The 25707-nt window shown below is 33.0% G+C and overlaps 1 protein-coding gene across 2 annotated transcripts in view; it reads left to right on the forward strand.

Moving 5' to 3' along the window:
• Positions 1-24803, forward strand: part of Srrm234 (Serine-arginine repetitive matrix 2/3/4) — a 36435-nt gene extending 11632 nt beyond the window's left edge. Inside the window, exons 3-11 of one of the 2 annotated variants that reach the window (XM_088224691.1) lie at positions 833-937; positions 15039-15251; positions 15591-15650; positions 16641-16764; positions 17700-17755; positions 17905-20148; positions 20258-20380; positions 20538-20624; positions 22943-24803. In XM_088224691.1, coding sequence (XP_088080817.1) covers positions 833-937; positions 15039-15251; positions 15591-15650; positions 16641-16764; positions 17700-17755; positions 17905-20148; positions 20258-20380; positions 20538-20624; positions 22943-23165 — 3235 coding nt within the window. In that variant the 3' untranslated portion in view covers positions 23166-24803. Of the gene's footprint in view, positions 1-832; positions 938-15038; positions 15252-15590; positions 15651-16640; positions 16765-17699; positions 17756-17904; positions 20149-20257; positions 20381-20537; positions 20625-20884; positions 21116-22942 lie in introns of those variants that run through there. The other variant, XM_088224692.1, reaches the window with a different exon arrangement.
• The last annotated feature ends 904 nt before the right edge of the window (positions 24804-25707 follow it).

Consider the following 25707-nt stretch of genomic DNA (forward strand, 5'->3'; position numbering starts at 1 on the left):
TCGCCATAAATATGAATTTTGCCTATAATTAGATGAAACAAGAGGCATGTGAAGAAGAGGGTTATTTCTTAAAAATTTGGAAGGAACATTGATAGAAAGTTTGCAAAGTAGTTCAAGACAGTCAATTGAACCAGAGGCAATTTTAAGTAAATAAATTATATCCGCTATTTCACGACGTTTTTGCAGAGGCAGTAGGTGATGTTTTTTACATATATGAATATATTTGTAAAAACTGTTGTTTTTTTCCCAAATAAAAATATATAAATAATATAGTACATTAAATACCCACTGGCATAGCTAAAAAAAATAGTAATTCCTGGCTTGATGCAGGGTTACCCTAGGTAACAGGAAAATTATATGCTACAGGTAATTAGATATAAAAAATGTTTTCTTATACGCAGTAAAAATTAGAGCATATAATTGTACGGCATAGTTTCTCAAAAATATATTTTTTTTAATTTACAACTACGTCACAAGTTCACTCGGATTTTCCAATAATAGTGTTGTGATATATTTCCGGTTTCGGGAAGCCAACTCGCCAATCAGCAGAACTCTGACAAAAATTTGTGACCTCGCGTGCGGAGTAATTTCAAAATTACAAAACTTTAAAAAATCGTAGCGCTGATGACACGATACATCAAAATAAAATAATGAATAAAATGGCGTATTTCAATAGTCTATTGACAAATAAAAGAAAACCACTGAACCTTCCTCGTTGGAAAAAAAAATATTTTTTGCAAACATAAAAAAACTTCCCTAGTAACAGTGTATTTGTATTGATTCGTTGATTGATACATATATTGTATTGATTTCCTTTTTATTTTTGTTCCAGGTTCTCCAACAGTGAGGTGGAGGGGAAGATAGCGGAGTACAGAGCCAAACTGATGGATGGAGACACCCTTGCTAAACCAGCCAAGGATGAATTCGGTCGAGTCATGTAAGTTCTTACATATCTATCCCACATAATCAACGGAGTCTTCTATTTCAAATACCCGCAAACATTTTTTTTTTATTTCACACTCTTGAATGTAAAATGTTTTTGATACAAATTTGAAAATAAAATAAATCCACACAATATTAAGAGTACTTGTTCTTTGAATAATGTGGTAAAATGGTTTCATTTGACTTCAATGGCGTATATGTATATAAACTAGACGACTCATTTGTGAATATAAATTATTGCTTTTTTCAAACTTTTTCTTGTTTTTTGCCATTTATTCACGGGGTAATACTTATTATTTAACCCTTATCTTAACAGAATGAAAAATATTGTTACAATTTTGATGGTTGAAATGGCTTCAAAATCCCAAACATTTTTTTTTCTTTAATCAAAATTTATTACGAGTATCCACACATACTACGAATATCGATAAAGATACGTGAAATGGATGTAGAAAAATCAAATGTATTTTCAAAATCAATATGGATATAGTGGAAAAATGTTTTCATACAAAATTTAAAAAATAAAATTGTTAAAAAAATATGTCTTTACAAAAACGCGACATGTTTGGCCTTGACAAATGTGATGTCAAGATTCGTGGCGATGCCGATGTTCCATTTAAATTTAAAGGGTCATAAGGAAAGTTCAAAATTTAACCAAATCGTGATGTATTAGGGGCGTGGCCAATGCACTGAACCGTTTTAGCGGGAATTGAAAAATATGTTTTTTTACTCGACAGTATTTCATAGACCTTAATTAATTTTAAAAAGTAAAAAACGTGATACTTCCCTATTGTGATATGTTAAAGCAGTTTTAACTAAATGCTGTTTTGTATTTTAGTTCATGAAAAAAAATTAAATCATATCTACGGTAGAAAGAAAAAAATAACTAAGCGACATGTATCAACTTTACAGAAGTATTATTTTGGCGTGACTTTTACGTAATTTAAATAATAATTTAAAATACGAGATTCTTTATGAATAAAATAAAAATATTTGGCTCTCCTGTAAAGTTGCTACATGTCGCTTGGCAACGTTTTCCTTTTTTTAAATGTTTTTTTTACAATAAACATAATAATAAAACAGAGTATTAAAAAAATAAAGCATAATTACATATAAATGAAATACATATTAATAGAAAAATAGTAAACAAAAAAATCCCACAAAGACATAGCCTGTTCGTGGGTATACAAAAAAATGTTAATGAATTTTTGCTCCTATAGTAAATAATGGACAGTTAAAATATTTTTTTATAACATAAGAAAGAAAAAATAAAAAATTCTGTAAAAGATAATATGGTATTAAATGCATCATTACTGCCCCTCTAAGCCTAATGGGCCTGCCGCACACTCGACGAGTGGCATGGGAAGTAGTGAGGAAAGGATGCAGAGACGCAGACAGAGCATAGTGATGAGCAGCGCAAGGAGCATAGTGTGGCGGGGCTGTAAAAGTCGTAACTGAAAAATTTCGTTTTGCTTTTATCAGACAGCCAATTGTGAAACCGGCTTCATTTGAAATTGTTCCGAGTGTTGTGGTAAATTTTTCTTAACTGCATTCCATATTCTCTCTTTCCCACGCGCTAACAAGTCTTAAAATAGAGCGTAGCGAGTTATTCCCTTTAAAAATCTAAGTATTATTATGACTCGAATTTTTGTTTCTTTGAAAAAGATTAAATATATACGTACAAATATTTATCTACCGCGACATAGTTAAAATCAATAGCTTATATTATTTATTATACCGTCTTGGACCCTACAATAACGGAATGAGTTATCTATGTTTCTATGCCAAAGGGATATTTATTTTCACGGTTATCCTATTGGGATAATGGGGGTTCTGGCTCTTTGGAGAGAGAGAGAGAGAGACAAGTTGCGATGCTTAATATACAACCCCTTACCCTTTCAGCAAGTTGTGTTGACCTTTTAAAAATAGTTCAACGGCATTATTTGTAAACCTATTATAAAGTTACGCCTAGGCATAGTAGTAGAATTAGGATTGGAATACCATCCTTATTCTTTATTTTATTTTATTTAACTTTTTGTACATAATGTTATTTGTACATTGGCGGGCTTATTGTCAAATGGCAATTTCTTCCAACCAACCAATAAAATAAAAGTTTTATTTTTATAATTCAAGTTACAGAACATGTTTAATAGAAAAAAAATATATAAAAATAGAAATAAACGTATTTGTTTATAAATTACCTTAAATCAAAACTATTACTCAATGGGAAAAAGAAAAAAAGAGGAAAGAGGAAAAAGGAAAGGAGGAGAGATTAAGGAAGAGAAAGGAGATGTTTCTTCAGACGTGATTTAAACAGAGATAATGTAGTAACATATTTGATGGTGGATGGGAGATGATTCCACAGTCGAGCCGCATGGACACTATATGAGTTAGATAAGAAAGAGGAATTGTGGATTCTATCACTATAATGAGGATAGTATTCCCATCCGTATTCTACCACTAAGTCAAGGCGTAACTTTATACCAAGTTTATGAGTAAGGCCCCAAATGTCTATTATATCGATAGTCGGGGGTGTAGTGGGATTTACAAAAGACGTTAAAGATCAACCATTTTCTTTGCGATTCACTTATGATTTTATTTTGCACTTATATCTGATAAACCGAAACCTTAAATTTGGTCGTGTCAAAGGTCTATATAACCTAAGTAGGGTACATCTTTTAAAATGTGTCTTTTTTTAGAATAATTGTTATGTCTAACTAACTAACTAACCATCACGCCATTTCCCCAGAGGGGTAGGCAGAGAGGATAGAACGCCACACCACTCTGTCCTGGCACACTTCCTTTGCTTCCTTCACATTCATACATCTTCTCATGCACGCACGTCGATTATTCCGACTTTTCACATAACCACTTTCAAGAATTTGTTGTACTTGATCATGCCATGTCTTTCTCGGCCTTCCTCGACTTCTACAACCAGACACATTCGCATCATAAATCTTTTTAGCCGTTCTTTCATCATTCATTCGCTCCACATGACCGAACCATCGCAAAAGACCTTTCTTAATTTTGTCGATAATGCTTAACTCAGCCTTGCATTCTGCTCTAATTTCGACATTAGGGCACCTATCATACATTGTTTTTCCGCACATTCGCCTGAGGGATCGCATTTCAACAGCATTCAGTCTACTTTCGTCCCTTTTTTTCCAACTCCATGCTTCGCTTCCATACATTAGGGTTGGTACCAGAACTCCATTATGAACTGCTAATTTAGCCTCTTGCGATAGATACTTATTTGCTACGACAGACTTTAAGGCACCATTAACTCTGTTACCGGCACTAACCCTCCTTTCAATATCCTTGTCCATATTTCCATCTCTAGTAAACATACTACCCAGATATACAAATTCTTCGACCTGTTTCAAACTATCTCCATTTACTACAATCTTACATTCAGTCATAGTTACATTTCTTTCAAAGACCATGACGTTCGACTTTTGCACATTCATTAGCAAATCACTCTCCTTGCACACTTCGTAAACCTTTGTAACCAAGGATTGCAGTTCCTCTTCACTGTCAGCTAGGAGGACTGCGTCATCGGCGTACAGAAGGTATAATTGTTATGTCGAGATTCAAAATAGACACATAATGCGTTTCATCTTATTGGGAAATGGCATATAAACCCCACTAGCATTTTTCTATTTAACAACACTGCAGTCGAAATCACATCTTAATGCTGAGAATTTTTTATCAATGTTGTAAAACTATCGAAAAATATTTTCAGGCGTTAGTATGTTCAGCTCTATAACTTCGCAAAAATCAACAGTGAAAGTACATTCCTCCACATACCCGAAACCGATTTAGAGACCGTGGATTTTCCTATCGGTTTCACTCATACAAAAAAGCAATGGTTTTTTTATATCAATAAACGAGTTACCCTTTTTGAATTTTCAGTTTCATAAATCGTGATTTCAATTTAATTTAGCTAGACTATTTAATATGGATGTTCAAACATGTGAAATGGTGAATATTACACAGTGTGTAAAGTGATCAATCAAACTGACCATTGACAGGCCATAAACCCTGGTCTAGACTTACATTTTCCCTTCTCTAAAATGATCTCCATCACTGTTGTAATATTTGAAACATAATATTTCTGGGGTGTAAACGAAGTCATTTGAACATTTTAATAATAAAGAATCATTTTCATGGTTTCACTTAAAATTCAATTATCGACTAGAACGTTTCGCTTCGTGACTGCCAAAACCTTTTATGAGGATAAATATACAGCATAGCATAGCCAAATTATTTAAGATAGGTAATAATATAATATTATGCGAGCAGTACGTTACGTAGTTCATTGGGCTTAGAGTTTCCGTGATATTGCTACGTAAATTTTTATGGACTTTTGCTTCTTTATAGACCGCGTGTGGTCATTAATATTTAGCGCAACGTAAAAAATGTCCACTAAAAGCTATGACGCATAACGCGCCATGAGGTATTTGCGAATATTATTTTCAGAAATTTTCCACGTTCTACTAAAGTGAACTAATTACCTACATTTTTCATTGTAAATATCGTAGTCAAGAGAGAAATACTCCTTTATCTTATCCGTGCCCTGTGGTGCATAGAATACTACAATCGCGATGTTGTGAATTTGTACTATCCGTATAAAAGGAATATGATAAATTTTACGTTTTATGTCTCAATTAAGGAAAAAATAAGTGAAAATCGATTATATATTTGATATCATTCAAAATTGCAGTACACAAGGACACCGTTCTACACAGCTCCGAAATAACAAGGCCCAAAAGTTTTTTTTTAAAAAAACGTTATCTTAACCAATGCGTAATAAGTCAAATCTATAGGATTATTCTTTCAGTCAGAGGACATACATACCCATCTGTCGCACTCGAATAATGCAAAAGATCCAGTTTTTTGTAAGATTTTTCTAGTACACGCTTTATCTGCTTATACGGGGCGAATTGCTATCCCAGTAATTTAATCCCACTAAACTTGAACTTTTAAAACGGTTCCAGTGTACATAGGTATATTCTCAATATTATTTATAGTGGCGTGGTGGTATTAGTGGTTAGCACTTTAATAGTACACACGATATCACGATTTGATTCCTAACTTGATTATAAAATATTTGTGAAAAGTGTTGATTCACTAAAATGTTCGTAAATTCAACTTTGATTTGGGTAAAATAAAACAGAATTTAACTGTTAATCAAAATAAAACAAGGCAATCAATCGAGCGTAGTGTTATTCGTATAACTTTGGTTAAACGTAGCGTTATCTAGATTGAAATCACAAAAAAACACTCAAAATGTAACATGTTTGTTGGCGATCCTGTTTGTCGCTTCCAAATCTATGGGTACATAGGCTTTTAATTATATACTGTATATAACAAAAACAATATATATCCTCTTGTAAATGTAATTTGTTGTAAGTTTTTTTTTTTGTAAAAATCTTTGCACATTCGTTTCTTGGTAGCTAGCACGAAACATAAAAATTGTAATACTTTAACACTATTGCAAACTATTAAAATAAAATAAAATTTTAAGATCGTGTATATTTTATTGTAACTGTTAGGTACTGGAATATTTTTAATAATTCTCGACCGAAAATTATGATGTATGAATAATGTAAATAAATAATGATTAATTAAACAAAAATAATATTAAATTAATTAATAAAAGTCTCCCATAACTGAAAATAAAATGAAAATGACATGAAAACATGATTTGTCTCTCAATTTGTTGCGCACGAGGTACATAAAAACTATTTTCTATAATATGAGCAATTTTTACTTGTATTTAAAAATAAATCACTATGTAAATTAATTCATATTAAAATGGCTTAGAACGGAGTATGTACCCTTGTAAGCTGGGCTCGGTTTCAAACAAAATAATGATCAGTATAAATAAATAAAAATAACCATTCCTTTTTTTTAATGTTACTTATATAGTACATTCGCTTATCACAATAATAATAACTAATTGGGGTCTAGGGTTAAAATCTTGGCTCAATAATTTAAGTTTTTAAATAAAATATCGTATATATAATATAACTGGATATATCTGTGGCTTGGATCTTCAAGGGCCAATGTAAGATTTTATATTTTTCTCGCCACCATTTTGTAGAGGGTCGATGTCGATGAAAAAACTTGTGTAGGTATTTAAATATTTTATACACACGTGCATTGTAATGTTTTTTATTAATATTTGTTATCAAAGACGTCCAACAACGAAATGGCTAAATCTCATCTGTAATATTACGATTACGACACTGGCCCTTATAGATCCAAGCCACAGATATATCCTCGAAGTTGAATGACATTTGCATAACATCATGTGTATTAATTTTAACCCGGTTTGTAGTATCGTGGTTGTGTTGTAAACTTACGGAACAAATTCTCGTGATCGTAGAACAACGACGGATGTGCGAAAAATGCGACATTGACTTTCTTTTATATTTGATCTTGAAAAGGATATATATAAAGGCTTTATATTCCAGGTTGGAAAAATATATATATATATATATAACTAACCCAAGTATTAAATGATACACTTTTGTACTTATCAAGTTGTGACATAGTATCAACAAAAAAAAATAGTAAAAGTCACATACGTCGTTGTTCAACGATCACGATGAACTGTCTGACGCTGAAATCCCGCTCTGCCAAAACTTGATTCCCATTTTTCCAACACAAGTTATGTAGGGCTTTTAGGAAACGGTCTGAAAATTAAAATATTTAGATAAATAATAAAAACTCAAATATTCATTTTAAATAAAAAAATATTTAGAAATACGCACTGTCGCATTCATCCGTCTCGCCTTTTCAGGCTTTTTATGTCTTTTTTTGGCAACGATTTCACTGCGGATGTCCTACGCCATTTTGCTGAAATTTTTACAGTACATTAGGTAGATATGATTTCAAAGAGCCTACTGTTATTATTTCTATAGTTTATTTTATATTATCCACATGACATAACTACGGTAATCATCCGACCTTTCCGGGAAATTAGACTTTATTTGCAGCACTAATCAATTTCTTCGTACATCAGAAAACTGTCCGGGTTAATTTAAGAAAATTGATATATTCATTTTTTTATGGAATAACCCGCAATGCCTTTATTTCAAAGGTTTATCAGTAGGTAAGAAAGATATAGAAGGAACGAAGAATAAAAAAAATACATCACAACACCCAGACCAACAAGGAAGTCCAGTGCTACGGGAAATTGGATATGAACAAGTTTTCGTACGCGCAGTAAAAATTAGAGCATTTTATTGTACGGCGAAATTCGCTAAAATGAGTGTAAAAAATAATAATAATGAACTATTTTAAATGACATTATAAGTTCTTCTAAACTAACTAACGATAGTGCTGTAGTAGATTCCCGGTTTCCGAGAAGCCGACCCACGAATCAGGACAACTCACCGAAGAGAACTAGTAACGTCGCACTCGGAGTAATTGAAAAATTACAAAACTTTAAAAAATCGTAGCGATGATAAAAAAATAGTTTGGCTCAGTTTGATCGTCTATTAACAAATAAATAAAAACACTGAACTTCCTCATTGCGAAAAAAATATTTCTTGTGGTTTTTTTTTGCAACTGGCTGGAATATTTTTTTCTTGCAACCCGCGACGCCAGTTTCACAGCTGGTTGCTGAACCAACTGTGCCACAACGTCTGTCTTATTCTTGAGACACTCTAAATATGATTGTTTGCACCACAACAGGCCAGAAGGCCCAATTACAGTAGTGAAATACAGCACAGAACACCCAGGCTTGAGAAGAATTACATTTAATTTTTGTGTTCTCACCGGGAATTTTCGTGAAACTTATAGCATTTATTAATTACTTAACCCTACAGTGCCCATTTTTTTTATTCTTGATGAAAAAAATCAATGAGGAAGTTCAGTGTTTTTTTTGGAATTTTTTATTTGTTAATAGACTGTTAAACTAAGTCAAAATTTTTTTTTTTTAATTTTTATATATCGTATTATCGGTGCTACGATTTTTCAAAGTTTTGTATTTCTGAAATAACTCCGCGTTTACACGCGGTCAGAGGTTCATTTCCGCTTATTCTCATTCAGTTATTCCTATTGGTCCAGAAGCGACAAGCAGACCGGAAATCTTCCATAGCTCTCAGATCATAGGTTGATTCACATGAACCAGTGACGTCATTTAAAGTAGTGCGTTTTTGTCAAAGTATTTTTTATTATTTTTTCTGTACATTTTTAAGAAACTTTGCAGTACAATTTAATGCTCTAATTTTTACCCCGCGTAAGAAAACATTTTTTGTATCCAATTTCCCGTAGGGCTGAAGTTCCTCATTAGTGTAGGATTTTTTTATGTAGATACTGGGAAAAATAATGAAAAAAAATATTATTCTATATTCTCAGCTTAATTTCATGTTTTAGGTTTGTAGACAATATGCTACATTGGACATGAATGGTTACAAAAATAATGAACTTATACAAAAGATAAATAATGGTTTTATGGAATTTCAATAAGATATCTTACGATATAACAATGAAGTTTGCCGAAACAATTTTTATTTATTTTAGTTCAGACAAATACACTACACATTTAGAACATTTAATAAATGTAAAGCCTTTGCACTGAGGCATTTTACATCGTTGTCGATTTATAAGAAGGCCAATGTTTGACACCATCGGTCCTTATGTCTATTGGAGAAACAAAGGCAGTTGGTCCCTTTTTTCTTCTTCTAACTGCATCTCAACTGATGAAGACGATGGACGGCCTCTCTTATTTGCATCTTTTCTCTCGTAATTTACCAAGCCGAAAGCTATTTCTGCCTGATTTAAGCTATTAAAATCTGCTGACCGAATTACACAATCCTTATTTTTTTCTTTTTGTACTCTTCTACATAAAATCCGAACATTTACAACTGCAAGATCCAGTAGGTGGTAGGATATCCTCTTGTCCCATTTTCTCGACCTTATTTTTATTTTATATCGCCCAATTAAACTATTTAGCAAATCAACCACTCCCATATGGCGATTATGTTTCACAAGGGTTGGGCTTGGCACTGTGACTGTCTTTTTGGCTTTTTTTTATCACACCTTTGCACAGTTTCCATTGTTAGCTATCCACAGAAAGATGATGAAAACCGAAAAAAAAACACTTTGTCGCATTTCCAAATTACCGAGGTTGCATCGATATTATCCCAAGTAGTCATGAATTCTGCCGAAAAGCCTCTTTCACAAACTTTTATTTTATCATCTGTTGGTAATTTACAATTAGGAATTCTATTTCTCCTTACAATACCAAGTGAGAATACCTTTCTTTGCAAGAGTTACCATCAGCTCAACACTCGATTAGTAATTGTCATAGTATATTCTGTGATTCACGCTTGTGGGAACGTTTCGTGAAAGACGAATAACCACTGGCTCCTAAATCAGGCTCTCCTTGTAATCTGAATTTCTCATCGTTTTCTTGTCCAGTGTAAATTACAAATTTGTATCTGTGACTCCACTCAAGACAAAGAGTTTATATCCCCACTTGTGAGGTTTCATGGGTAGATACTGTTTTAAGTAGCTTCTGGCTTTTGTAGAACAAAGTTGTTTGTCAACACAAAAATCACGCTCATAAGGAACAGCGGAATTCACCTTATTCAAATGGTCAATTAGAGGCCTCAATTTGTAGTCTGTCATGAGTTGAATCAGTTTTCGGTAATTAAAAATCGCTGTTGTTGAAATGTATGTAGGTACCTTCTTATCCTTTCAAATTGATTTCGACAGATATTTTCTCTTATTCTGTCAACCTCTAAATGGTTACTCCAAGTATACCGAACATTTGGCATGTGTATAAGAGAAGTATATAAACAAGCACCAATAAATTTGTAAATATCAGTTTTATTCAAATTTGGTGGTTTGTTGACATCTTTTTGTAATGAATATGAGTTTAAATCTTCAACATTTTTTCAATAATGCTGTTTGAAAAAAAAAAAGAAAATATCTAGTTGGAGTTGATGAATCCAAAATTTCACGCGGTAGTAGTGGCTTTTCTTGAAATTTTAGTGCATTTTCATCCAAAGAAAAGTTTCTTTTTCTCCAATTCATATTTGAAGAACCCTTACGTTTGAGACACGTTTTAGTGGTTGACACATTTGGCAAATCGATACTGCTCTCTTCGCCTTCCTGCTCTTCAATTATCTCTAGTCGGGAATCCGAGTTTTGAACTGATCGCGATTTCTCGATTATTTGGGAAGAAATGGAATTTTCCTCTAAAATATCGACTGGCAATATTGAAATATCGAGTCCTTCCTCTGTGAATTTATCTACTTCAATAAAGTATTCATCTTCGTCATCAGAATGATCTAAATCATCTTCACTTTCATCCCAATCTGCTAATATGTTAGATATTTGATCATCAGTATATACGTGATCTGCCATGGTCACGGCGCCCGTTGTAGCAGATCGGCTACACACTGAATTATGACCGAACAAAACTATCGGCTGACTTTCACGTTATTTAATTAATTAAGTTTATAAAACGAAATAATAATGTCAAGTACGCAACTCAATATTTTTTTATGCTGCAAATCTTCGAAAAATACGCAGAAATCACTATTTTAACATCGACTTAACTACACTTTTGACAGAACGCAAAACAACTGATTTTTTATTCGAATTTTATCAAACAAATCTACTCTGATGGTAATTTATGGAACTAAATCATTAAGGCTAGTAAGTATGTATACAATATGATACACTGGTAGACGAGTGATAAAAATATCTGAAATGACTTTAATACGCATTTTTAGCAGATCGGCTAGGTCTAGAATGAGTATTGTAGGATTAAAGGAAGTTGAAATTAACAGCTAGACAATTTTTTTAGGATAAAAATCTTTCCTACAAGACTGTTTTTTTTTCTTTCGTAATACGTATTATGTTATTAAGTATAATAAATTTGGTAAATATTTAATATTTTGTTTTGGTACAATGGTACAATATAGACATGGTGACATCGGAGGCACACTATTAGTATTTGGATTTGGTAAAGTATCCAAAATAAAACACTTTCAATGGATTTAATTCTACTTTTTTTTTTAAATACATGCGACGAGTTTCGTCTTGATAGGACATTATCAAACTAACTGAAATATTCACAAAGTTTCCTTATAAAATAACAATAATTGCTGTTTATTGATATGGGTGCATAATAGTGTATGGGGGATATTTAACAAAACGAAACGCGTCATACATATTTTTTTTTTTTAAGTAGAATTCAATTCAATAAAAGTGTTTTGTTTTGGATACCTTACCAAATTTTAATATGGAATTCTACCAATTATCTGCATACACAATAAACACACACTATTAGTGTCAAAAGAAAAGTTTTTTGCTATCACAATACAAATGATGTTCATAGTAATATATTGAAGAAAGTATATGTTAATCATTATACCACGTTTCACATCCGATGGTGCATAGGGCACTGCATTGGTACACCTAATGCGGGGTTTTTAATATATCGTCGGTCGGTGTGCATTACCGCCGATCTAAAATGTTAACAAAAATGATATTTTCACATTGGGGGATTTATAAATCTTATTGGATGTTCTCTAATCATACGATATGCGTGGAACCAATATATGGCGAGCTTTCTGGATAAGAACAGTACCGCGGATCGGAGTAAATTATGTGTTAGATTTGATTATAAGAACAGTTTTTTCTGTCTCCTAGAAAAAGTTGATTTATTTGATTGGCGGTAATGCACGCCGATCGACGACATATCCAATTTTCAAATGATAAAACCGGCAATGCGTTTGTTGAATGTATTTATTAGTTTATATATATTTTTTAAATCACACATGCAAAATAATAAACCAACATTCTACTGCGCACTAAGGATACATAAAATAAGCGAAGCGGTGTATCCTGGAGAGCAATGGGTCCAATTCGTCATATTTATGGAATCGCGTTGGGTGATTGTGCGTCGTACAGAAAGTAGAGAGCCTCACTACTCACTATGGCTTGGGGTGCAAACAGTTGGTATTGATCTTCCAACCCTCGCCAGTGTTGGGGAGTGGGGGGGGGGTGAGGAATTACCGGTGCAGGGTTCTCCCTTTTGTCCACCGTCAAATCGCTGAATAATTAATGCTTATTATATATTATTACGCATAAATAAACCGGCTAAACAGCTGTACGCATAACCGTGACAATAAGCAGATGAAAGACCGAATCTCGTTCACGATTGTGTCATGAGTTTTAAAATTAAATTATTTTTTCTGTTACATATTTAGTGTACAGTTTGATCCTTAACGCGTGACAATATCGACACTGTTATGTAAGAAATCTAATTGAAATTTACTAATACTACTTCAAACATGATAATCTTCAAGGCCTCTATGCTGGTGTTCTCATCAGCTCCTATTACAAAATACACGAGATGTTTTGCACAATGATATTTTTTGGGTATTTTGCCATCCATCGTCCAGAGTTGATGAACGCTGCAATGCGATCCTAAACATTGGCTAAGAGTGCGAATGACATACGGCACATGAACCCAATAGTGCGACTGAACAGTCGTGAAAGAAATTTGACACTGTAATTTGTTAAAAATACATTTTTTAGATATTTGAAATGTTTTTTCGTACATTACAATAATATATATGTATTCAAAGCGTCAATTTCACATATCTTTTTGTTGTTTCCGCATTATTTTACGATGTGTTTTTAAAAGTCCGTGTTTAATATAATTTATCTAGAATTCAATCTATTCATTCAATCGATATAACATCGATTGAATGAACTAATCGTAAATGGGGTGCAAGGAAAATACGTACAAGTTTACGGCAAAATAATAAAATACAGTACATTACGGAATTAATGTAACGTTATCATTTATCGGAATAATTCGCCAGTATTAAATGTATATTTTTTAAACAAGTCATTATTTTTTCTAATCCTTTTTTTGTCTCGATAGGAAACGAAATATTTCTGTAATGAAAATAATTTGTGTTTATAGAACGCAACGGTAATAGTGTGCGGTTTTGTCAACCCTTATTCCGCGGCGGCGGCGGCGGCGGCGGCATCTCTTTTCTCCGTTTAAAGCCTCTCATCTCTCGCCTCCCTCGTCTCATTTCGCCCGCTCTCCCGAACTTCCTGTTTTCCCGACAGTTTCCTCCCAGCCTCCGCTATGTCGCTAATCGACGACGGAGGATAATTTCGTTTTATTTTGTTTCAACAGTTATAATTGAACTATTTTTACGGGATATTAAAATGGTGTTACGGAATCCGAGAGAACATTGTCACCATCTCGTTACTCGGGGCCATATCTGGTCCAGACAGAGAGCCGATCATGCCCGTCATATATTGACGGGGCGGATTTAAAATGTGGATTTAGAAATGACCTAGGACTTAATCGTAAAATCAAATATGTCTTCCAAAAAGTGAACGATTCGAGTTTACGCGAATCAGTTTCACTGCGACTTCTGGTGTCTTCAGAGTCTTCCATAGAATTAATATAAATTAAGCGCGTCTTTAGCATAAATAATTGTATTTACATTTATAACTATTTAAGTAATTTTACAAAGTTGTGTAGTCAAAATATTTACGTTTTGTTTCTGAAATGCTATACCGCGGCGATAAATCCAACAAAAGTATTCCAAACAAGCGAGATGCTCCAGATGAGAGAGTTTTGTTCGGTCGATTGTGGCGAGGGACTTTTCAAGCGGTTTTTGCCGAGAAGAATTCCAAATATCGCCGCGCGCTTCTAGCCGAGAAGGCCAAACACGCCACAGAGAGTACCGGGATGTCCACTCCTCACCACGGCGATGGCGTCCAGTCGGTCGGGAGGTGTCAGAGGACGTCGGCATACCTAATGGGGCACCAAGGGGCCCACGATATGGAGGACGCCTGCCTCAGTCCCGACCTGCGCAGCCTCCTGGCTAGGGTCAGACCCCCGTGCTGCTGCCACTGCAACTGTCTCCCTCCGCAAGTGTCCACCTCGCACGACGTAGACAACCTCCAAGTCTACTTGGCCAATAATGGTCATCAGCGAGCAATGCGTTCCGTCATAAGGTGGAGACCTCATCTTGAATGCGCAAACTGAATCTCTTTTTTTCTTATCTTATTGAACGTATTTTCTTGTTCCGTAGTGTTCGCGAGACGCACCAACTGGCGGAGGCCCAGCAGGAGAAGAATGCGCGGCTCCGGGAGGCATTCGGGATCTCGTCTCACTTTGTGGAGGGCAGCAGTCTGAAGGGGGGGGGCCGCAGAGGAGAGCCCCCTGCGCCTCCCGCCTACCTCCCCGTGCGTACTCCGACCCCTGAACCAGAACCTGCGCCCAAGAAGAAAAAGAGGCATGCCAGGTGAGCGTTAAGTTTTCCGTTTATGTCGACAGTTATCTTTTATAAAGCTGTTTACGCTTTAACTTTTTGAAAATCTTCTTGCTAAGTTTCTCAGAAATAAGCGCTTTGAATCGGTAGTGCACGTTTGTGACTGAAGGTTTCTACTATTTAGATAATTTTAGTTGAATAACTAACTGCCTACTGTTATTACAGAGGTCATTTATGACAAAAATAAATTATTATTACAATGTTTTTTGATATTATATGGAATATTTTCATTTAAAAAAATTATTTAAATAAAATTTCCTTCAATTCACTTTAAACCCTTAATTCAATCCGCATTTATTTCGTTTTTTTCAGTTCCTCGCCAGAAGTAAAAAAAGATAAGAAAAAGAAATCAAAGAAAAGCAAGAAAGACAGGTATGTGTACCTTTGGTTTGAATTCACAATAAATAAATTCATTTTATTTTTTAGATCAATAGCGCTGTCCAATTCAATTTTTTATTGGGGTTAATACCCTAATATAAATTGAGTTGATATTAGAAACATTATGGATAAGTAAATTTTTACTTTTATAATCTACTTTTGCAATTTTTGTACCTTTACTCATAAATTAAATGAATCTTCTGTTTTTGAAGAAAAAAATCCTACCTTATTTACAAACTTAAACATACATTAAGGATATTAAATTTCTACATGTTATATCTTGCTCTTGTAACTTTATTATTTATGAACCCTTTAGAATATTGATTGTTTGTGTCTGAAAACATAATTATTCATAATATTATTTCCATTAGCATTTTTTGAAATACATTGATTGTTTGCCTGTATTTTATAAACTTAGTATTTTTGCCCCTAGCTATCAAATGGTAATATGTTAATTAAATGCCATTGTGCCCTGTGTTTGTCAGATTACTATTTACTAATTCAATTTCCTTGTGTGTATAATTTATATTTTACAAATGCCGAAATTTATTTTAATCGCCATCTTATTTCTTTTATAAGTCATTCCTAATCGATGAACAAAAAGGTAAAAATACTGATATCAATTAAGCAAGACTTTATTACTATATGTGTTGTATTATAGTGTTTTGTGTTTCTACAGAATACGATGTCTTCCACATCCTTCTCTGTATCTTTCACCATGTTTTTATTATTCCATTTAACTAAATATTCTCCTGTGGAATTGATCAATTCATTTACTTAATCTTCTCGCTTCAATAGCAAAGATTCACATCATCTATTCTGTAACTTGAGAAGATTAATGCGTGAGCTTCTTTCCTTGGTAATCTTTTGTGATAATCAAATACATTTAGTGTTTTATTTTCTGTGAGCGATCTGTAAATTCCATCATTGGGATGCTCATTCCTCTAACTTAAGTGTTCATATGAGAATTTCTGTTCAATTTAGATCTACGACAGCTAAAAAAGACAAGAAGAAAAAGCGGTCCCGTTCCAGTGAATCTTCCTCTTCCAGCGGTCGTGACAGCGGCTCCGAGAACGAAGAAGTGGAGAAGAGCCGACGCAAGAAGAAGGTAACACAACAACGTAGAAATGAAATATATCAATTCACACTTGCCCCCCTCTCCCTTCTCACTAATGATATCTATAGAAATGTCTTCTCTAAGACTTTGCATGGCCGCAAGATGCCGGGAGCCGCATTCCTGATAACTGTTCCTAATCATCTTGCTCTCGCTGCATTCAAATATTGTATAGATGGATTTATTTTGTTTTGTATTTTATTTTACCTTTAAAATCAGAAGTAAATATGTTCTGTTTATGACTGCGCATCATTTCATAGGATAGCCTCTGTGTGAAGAGAAGCTTCAGTAAGTATTCTTAAAACACAATGACATTTTTGGAATAATTTATATATTTAAACAAATAATATCTATTGAATGTATCGCAACACTAAACACTTCCCAAATTTCATTTTGTAGGTTAAGTAAAATCAACTGTAGTAAAATCTACTCCACAATTTGTTATAAAATTGTTTTAAATTTTCATTTCACTGAATTTATTTTTTTAATCTGAGCTATTTTCTTATAAAATGAGTCTTTGGAAGCTCTCACTTGCTTCAATTAAATAATTTTGACCAATTTTTTTTCATGTTTATTACTCACTATGTACGTATATTATAAATATATTGTACTTGATTCCTTTTAAAATTTGTTCAAGTAAAATATTTTTAGTAAAAACAAAAATTATTATTCACTAAATGATGAAATATGGTCCCACAGCACTAACAGTAACGCTTTTTTTTTACAATTTATTTTATTTTATAAAAATGTATTTTTGCCTACGAGTGTTAGTAGTAATTTGTTTTAGTAAATGCATGAAATAGCTGTTTCTTGTGTAGGTACTTTAAAAAATCATAGTTTTTTTTCTTCTAAATATCACGTTCTTTCTTTTGTGTGTTAAAAGATGTTATCATTTTAAGGAATGATTAATGTTATGATTTTTGATGCAGAAAAAACACGAGCCAAAACAGAAAGTGGAAAGTGAGCGAGGCAGCAGCTGTGAAGGGTAAGCTTGTGTTGAGTTGGTCCTTATTATTAGATTATTATTTTTGTTCTTATTAGTACAAGTCTAATGAACGAATAAATAATATTAGAATACATTTTTTAGTATTACCAGTATTGGTTTTGTAACACATTTCCTGTAATTTTTTTCAGTTCTCCGGAGAAAATATCTAAGAAAAAGTCTAAAAGACATAATTCTGAGGAGCCTTCTAAAGGAAAAAAGGACGATTCTACCGGTGCAAGAAATCGCGATAAAAATAAGAAAACTTCGCCCGAGAAAGATAACTATATTTCCAGTAGAAGTACTTATGGAGAAGAAAACTCAAAAGCTTCCAGAAAATATGATCATAATTCGGGATCAAAAGAGGACAAAAAGAAACACAATTCTCGGCGAAGTAATTCCAGAGACCGAAACGAAGTCAGGAATGATTATGGAAGAAAGAGTCGCTCTAAAGATCGCTCTCGTCGGCGTAGCAAATCTCCAAAAAGAAATGCTAAAGATGGGTTATCTCCCGAAATATCAGACTATACAAGGCGTAGTCGATCTAAGGATCGCTCTTTTCGTAGAAGTCGATCTCCTAAGCGCACTGCAAGGGAAGTTGGATCACCAAATGTAGCTGCTAAACCAAACTACTCTAAACGCAGTCGCTCTAAAGAGCGTGTGAGTAGAAGAAGTAGAACTCCTAAACGTTCTGTAAGAGAACTGTCAGTGGAAAAAGCTAATTATACAAAAAGGAGTCGTTCCAAAGACCACACTTATCGCAGGAACAGATCTCCAAAACGTAGTAACAAGGATGATTACTCTCCAGAAAAGATAAAGTCTTCTAAATACACTGGCTACACTGATTCCGCCAGGCGTAGAAATGATGGTAGCCGATCTCCTTTACATTCTAGATATGTAAGGGAAAGTATTTCTCCAAGACACGATAAAGATCATTATAGAAAACCACGCAGAGAAGATAGTAGATCTCCGGGAAGAAAACGGCATAGTCCCCTTAACAAAAGAGACAGGTCAAGTCGTTCTCCTTCCTACAAGCGAAGAGAGAGAAACAGGTCACCTTGGAATAACCGAGATCGGTCCCCTAAATTATCTCGCCGTGACAGAACTAGTAGGTCTCCAAAATCTCGTGGAGCCAGGAAATCACAGGAAAAACTAAGAAACCACAGTTCATCGCCAAAACATACTCGGCAAAAGAACAGATCACCTAAAAGATCTAAAAGTCGAACTCCTAAAGATAAACAATCTGAAAAGGTCACAGATAACTTAAACAAATCTCCAGTTCGAAAATCCAAAGTAAATCTTACCATTAGTACGGAATCTGCAAAAATAAGTGTGCAAGAACATGCATCACGCACTCCCGATAACTCGCCACCACGCAAAATTGAAAAGGTTACCAAACATTTGGCAAACAGTGATGTCATCAAATCCAATGAAATTTCTGATGCTACGTTTAATGATGAACAAATATCTAAGGAGGTTCCATCTAATGTAACCAAATCTTCAAATACTGAATGTTCTCCGAAACTATCTATTGATTCGTCTAACGTAACAGAGTCAGTACCCACAATAGATATGAATACTAAAGAGCCCATAGATGAAACTTCCAATAACACTGAAGTTTGTAATATACTGTTGCCTGTAGAACATAATTCTGAAGAAAAAGTAGAAAGCAAAATAGACAAAGAAGAAACACTCTGTAAAAATGCATCTGAACTTCCTATTGACAATGGAGACAACTCGGATAAACGCAGTCGTTCGGCGGAATCCAAAAGCAGTTCTAGTCTTAGTTATTCCCCTGCGAGGAGAAGTCCGGAGAGATATATTGATGTCATTAATAAGCTCTCTGACAAAGATAAATCTAAATACATTCAACCTGGAGCAGAAAAATCTAAAAAACCCAAAGGTGAAGAAAAGAAATTTAAAAAATATCTCCAGCGCCCGGTAGTCTGCATGTTAGCTTCCTCTAGCGACGAAGAAGATTCTGGTGACCGACACATTGCCTCTAGGCTAGATGATGAGGAAGACCAAAACATCAAAGAACTTGACTTACTCAAAATTGATTTGGCAATCATAGCTAAAGAATCTGTTAAGAAGAGGATGGAACAGAAAGCGAGAGATGAAGCGACGCAACCAGCTACAGATAAACCCGGTACTTCATCTTCTACGCTGCCTGCCGTCTTCGACCGGAATGGTTCCGCGTCTTTAGAGAGCATGGATATTTCACCAGACCACAAGGAGGTTCTCGTGGGAAGTCAGGAGGAGGTGGAGCGTGAAAAAGACAAGGTTTCCATGGAAGTCAAGAGAAGGAGACTGCAAACTCCAGATAAGAGTCGCTCCACCTCCCACTCTCGTTCCAGATCCCGGTCTTCCTCATCTTCATCTTCTGCATCCACAAGGTTTGTTCATCTTTAGTATAATACATACATATTATGTACATACATTACAGCTATTATCATTCTTATGAATTTCATTGCTATTATTACATATTATACATGTATATTTTAGACGTTCCAAGCGCAAGTACTCATCGGGTAGTTCTAGTCGTTCCTCCAGCGCTAGCTCTTCTTCTTCTCGCTCCACTCGTTCATCTCGTTCTTCTCGCTCCCGATCTGGCTCAGCATCTTCCAGGTATGATAAGTTCAAATCGCTTCATTCCTTTTGTAAAAGTGCCTTTTATTCAATTTGTGAAAATGCTTTCTCATATACATTGTCGTTCCGTTACGCACAAATGTGATTCCGCTGTGGTTTGTTATCTATCCATTTAGTTTTATTTGTCTTTGTACAGATCCGTATCGGCGTCGAGATCTCGATCTCCGTCTATTCCTCGAAGAGCTGGGTCTCCCAGTTTCCTGGACAGGCGTCGTATCACAAGGTGAATAATCTAGTCGATCGCTTTATTAGAACCTGTTAAGATGTGCCTATTGATGTTAGCAAAAGTACTTTATAGATTTCCAAAAGCGTTTTTAAATTAGTTCTGGTTTTCATTTTTTGTAGTCACCCCTATGTTTTAAGTCGTTACATCGATTTGGAATTCAATTTGTTTTTAATGTATTATATAAATATCATTTCTTTATTCTAGTGGTTATTTTATTTTATGATTTACTTTTACTATATTGTTTCATTTTCTTTTAGCAAAAAAACAAGAAAATCTTCTTCCAGTTCTGAGGATAGTGATGATTCAAATTAAATTAATTCTTTTTTTGTATACTCAAGACCCTAATTTATTATAAGTTTTGTTTTATTCGGAGTATTATTTTGTAGAAATGAATTAATTTATGTGCTGCTTGTCTATATTATGTGTTTTGTATTTTATTTCCTTATTTTGTATAATATAGTAAGCCGAATAAATTGTGTTTTTCAGTATTATTTTCTTTTATTTATTAGTTGTTTTGTTTGGCTGTGTGCTATGCACTTATTTATTGTTGTTTCGCAGTGTTTATAGAAATATCACACTTTTAAAAAATTACTTAATATTATTATATGATAATAAATAATTTACTTGTGGCTGCTATAAAAAAAATTGTCTCCCAACATTTAGATGTTTTGTCAGTTTCTTGTTACAAAACAATAAATTATAACACTGGTTTATTCATATATCTCAACAAAACTAAAGAAGCTTATGATGTTAAAAGTTATCAATATAATTATATATTATTAATTATCATTCTGAGACTGACAATAACACTATAGTCGGGGTCTAGCTGGTCGATATTCACGAATATATTATGTATATTCTTGAATGTCGAAGCGCCTATTTTTATCCAAACTTAACCAGGCAGCGTCAAAACACATTACCGCATTCCTTCTGTGCATCTTGAATGTAGACCCCGTCTATACCTATAGAGCAGAAGAAGCCTTCATCTTTGTAAGTAAAAAATATAAAGTAATGAGGGACTGTAAAGAAATGATTAAAGAGAGTTACATTCACTTTACAAATAGTGCATTATGTGTGTATATTTGTGCATTATTGCTTAATACATACATTGTATGTATTTTAGCTTGTGTTAAATACATTTTGAAAATTATCAATCCGATTCACATCTGTACTTCACTGGAACATTGATTCATTATGGTAAGTGCCCACACTGTTTTTGATATGCATGAAGAATGTTTGAGTATTACATTTCTTATGTTGCATGACCTCACTTTGCTAGTTCTTCAAAATGCAGATTTTTTATTTGTTATGACATGTCTATACCTTCTTTTAACTGTATCTCAAAAACTTTCAAATAGAGTCAAAATATTAACATCACAACAGAGTTGAGGAAAAAGTTTATGTATTATGATTATTGTGACTTCACTGGAAATCAAACTCATTCAGAACCCTCGGTAATAACATAATAAGTCGGCGTCTTAGCTGTCATGGAGACTGTCCTTCCAATGAAAACAATTCTTTAAAAAAACATACCGGACTATTTATAACATACATTAGTTTCGTTTTTTTTTAAAATCAATTATTAAGAATTATTCATTCATTCTTGCCAATTAGTAAGAATTCTGTGAAATGAAATTCATCAGTAATTATTTCATTAATGCAGTACCTAATTTTTACTATTATGTTTTGGGAAGAAGCTTAAGGTAAATAATGTTAATTTTCTGTAAGATTTTTTTCAGAAATCCACTAATAATTATATTTCTGGGTGTATTTTTAGGTTAATTCATAATTTTAGTTGATGTTTTTTTTCCTTAGCATGAAATGTTTGTTTTTACCAAAAATGTTGCCTTTATATTCCCTAACAAAAAATAATGGTATAATGAGCTGAGCATTCTAAAACAAAGAACAGTAAATTATTTTATACATTAACATCTAATCTCAAAATAATTGTGAACCTAACATTTAAAAATAGGTACTAATAATAATTAATACATAATCATACTTCCTTTTAACTAAAGATTTTTTTTGCACATCTCAATATCTTAATTTAAAATCATTATCAATTGTCTAGTTTACTGGTGGAATATTTTTTTTGAGTACTGTTACTTACTTAACTTATTAAAACTTATTTTAATAAGAAATTTGAATCGTCTTTATTGACTTTTTGAGAGATCTATATATATAATTTCTATATAGACAGTAACATTCCGCACATTTCTGTAGACTTTTGAATGTCCCACTATTTCCACTAGATGATTGATGTGATGTCTCACTTCCTATTTGAAAACATAAAATAAATATGGCAAATGTTTTAGTGCCCGCAAACGGCCGATACCTTACCGGCGACCAACGCCATCTTCACAATCTTCAAGCAGTGAGTGGAGCAGTCGTTCTCCGTCTCCCTCCTCTCGCCACAATTCCCCCCCTCACTCCCCTATCCAGTCTCCCTCACACCCTTCCTCCCGCCCCCAATCCTTGTCACCGAAGGATGGAATAATCCTAAATCATCTGTCCGACAAGTCCCCGACCCAATTGTGAAACATCCGCTTTAGATATTGCATAAAAGCTTTCTAAAGATGACAAACTTAGTCCAATCATTATTACTACACGCCAAAATTGTAATATTTTTAGTCGAATCATCGTCGTATTTGCTTTTATTTGCTTATGTTTCACAACAAAGATCAACCCTGGAAAAGTTAGTTTAAAAATAATATCTAAAATATTAGTGATGGATTGCAATAATTTATTTCTTAAAGTGATATTTTATTTATTTTGTTATTTTCTACAACAGAATTAGTCATTCAAATAATATTTTAAGTTAGTTGTATTATTTATTGAAAAAATATAAATATAAGTAATCTCGGTATTTTTATCGGGGTTTAGGAAATATAAATTTATTTAAGCAAAACCAAAAACAGTTTTGTTTTAATTATATTTTTTCAAGACCATATTATTAGGTGGCCTAATTTACAACATTCATATCATCACCCTTCTTTTTATAAAAATACTTTTTTAAATATGATAAAACTACTTGCTGAATACTTTTATACTCCATTGTTTTTCCTGAACTTTTATAGTAATTGATACATGTATGTAACATAGAATTAAAATCAATACTCGTGTATGTATTGTACATAAGTCATATTCCAGTTTATAATTATTTGAATTACTTACTTTTTTCTAGTCAATTGTAGATCAGTTTGCCATCACAATTTATTTTACAGTTGAACTCAAAGAATACTCCCTTTGTCTGTGATTTAAAATTATTTTAGGATTATAAACTTTATGTGATAGTTTATGGTTTTTTTAATTTAAGTTAATTGGAAATACTCAACTATTTTTTAGTATGTTTTAACATTCCACACAGAAAAATAATACACCCACCATTATATTATGTGTTGTCTATGTTTTATCATTTATATGTGACAATTACTGTAAACTTTTTTATTTATTTGAATGCATGAGAGGCTCGGAGCATCGTAGGGAAGTCTACTTCGATGCATTCTAATATTATTATAAGGGTAAAAGTATTAGTCTTTCATAGACCTTTGGATTATTCTTTTAACTAAATAATTTAAGTAACTAAATGCTTACCTTTGTTGAGTGAAGTCTTTTCCATGTCAATTTTATTCCCTGTGTTGTTTTACAATGTACCCATCCCGCCGAAGATGAGATAATAAAATGGTAGTGAAAAGTGTTTTTTGTGTGCGAATGACTCGACTAAAAAACATCTATAAAATTTTCAGTGTGATATTTGTTATTTTTACTTGTTTATGCATTTCAAACCAATGCTTGACATGATATTATTTTTCCAATGCAAATAAGTCATATTTAGTGCAATATATTTACTTTTATTTATTAATGTTTTTTTAGATACGAATATTTAAGTTAAAATATTTATTAAAAAAGTTTTTTCCTAATAAAATTTGTAAACATATTCGGTTTAACAAAACAATATGTATTTTTACATGAATCTTAGTCATATTTGAAAGAGTTAAGTTATATACTTGGAAAAGGATCCTGTCTATGGATTTGCATTCCACTATGATTCTAGTCATCTCATTTATTAGTCTTACCATAAGCGTAACTAGTCTATGTATGTAACATACTTGAAAAAACTTATCTGTGTAACTTATTGTATTCTTTGTTGTCTTAATAAATTATGTTAAAAGATTTCTTCGCTTTTTTCCATGATCCCTGCTAGGCTACCATAGTCAAATCTACTTTGTGGAGAAAATTATTATTTGTAATCAATGACAATGTAGTCATTTCGTTAAGAATTATTTATGTTATTTATATATATACCTACTTAACTAAAACATTTACTTCTATCAGTACATGGGACCTGTATTATTATTTTTACAAATTAGATTTATCCAATGTACTTTTATATATTTTCATTTAACAATATAGTAGATTTTAAAATCATTTTCATTACTGGATAAAATTACTAGTGCAAAATTAACTTGAATGTACATTTTAAAACTTTAAAAGTGTGCTTAAGAAAGAAGGTGTGATAGATATTTCATCAGAAATGGAGAAAGTCTAGAAATTTACAGGGCTTATGTGAGTAAAATTGAGTTGGGTCTTCTGTTCGGGTTATTATTCTGAGCATGTCAATTTGGCAATGTTTGGGATTTTGCTGATTTAGTAGTGTGTTTAAAATTACATGTTACTACTTCATATTAAATTTACAGAATAAACACATGCAGTTTAACCAAATTAGATTTGCTGGGCATCTAAGGTCGGAAGACTAAACTTAACTCAACATAATTACAATTAAAAATAATAGGCAAGGATATTAAAATTAAAATAAGAAATAGTCAAATTTTATTAAAAATGTATAAAAGTATGTATATACATAATATGTAGGTATATAAATCAATGTTTTTTTTTTAAATCAGTAAGTATAGACCAGTGGCGTGCGTCCCAAATAGGCAAAGGCAGTGCCTACTTAACTAGATTATCATAAAAATATTAATAGGTAATAAATATCAAAAATGAAATATTAAAAATGCAAGAAATAAATACTAATAATTTTTCAATATTGCACAAACACCGTAATTCGGTTGCTCCGCCC

Source organism: Micrasema longulum, unplaced genomic scaffold, assembly GCF_059751315.1.
Source record: "Micrasema longulum isolate JH-2025_06_02 unplaced genomic scaffold, ASM5975131v1 h1tg000305l, whole genome shotgun sequence".
In the NCBI taxonomy this organism is placed as follows: Eukaryota; Metazoa; Arthropoda; class Insecta; order Trichoptera; family Brachycentridae; genus Micrasema; species Micrasema longulum.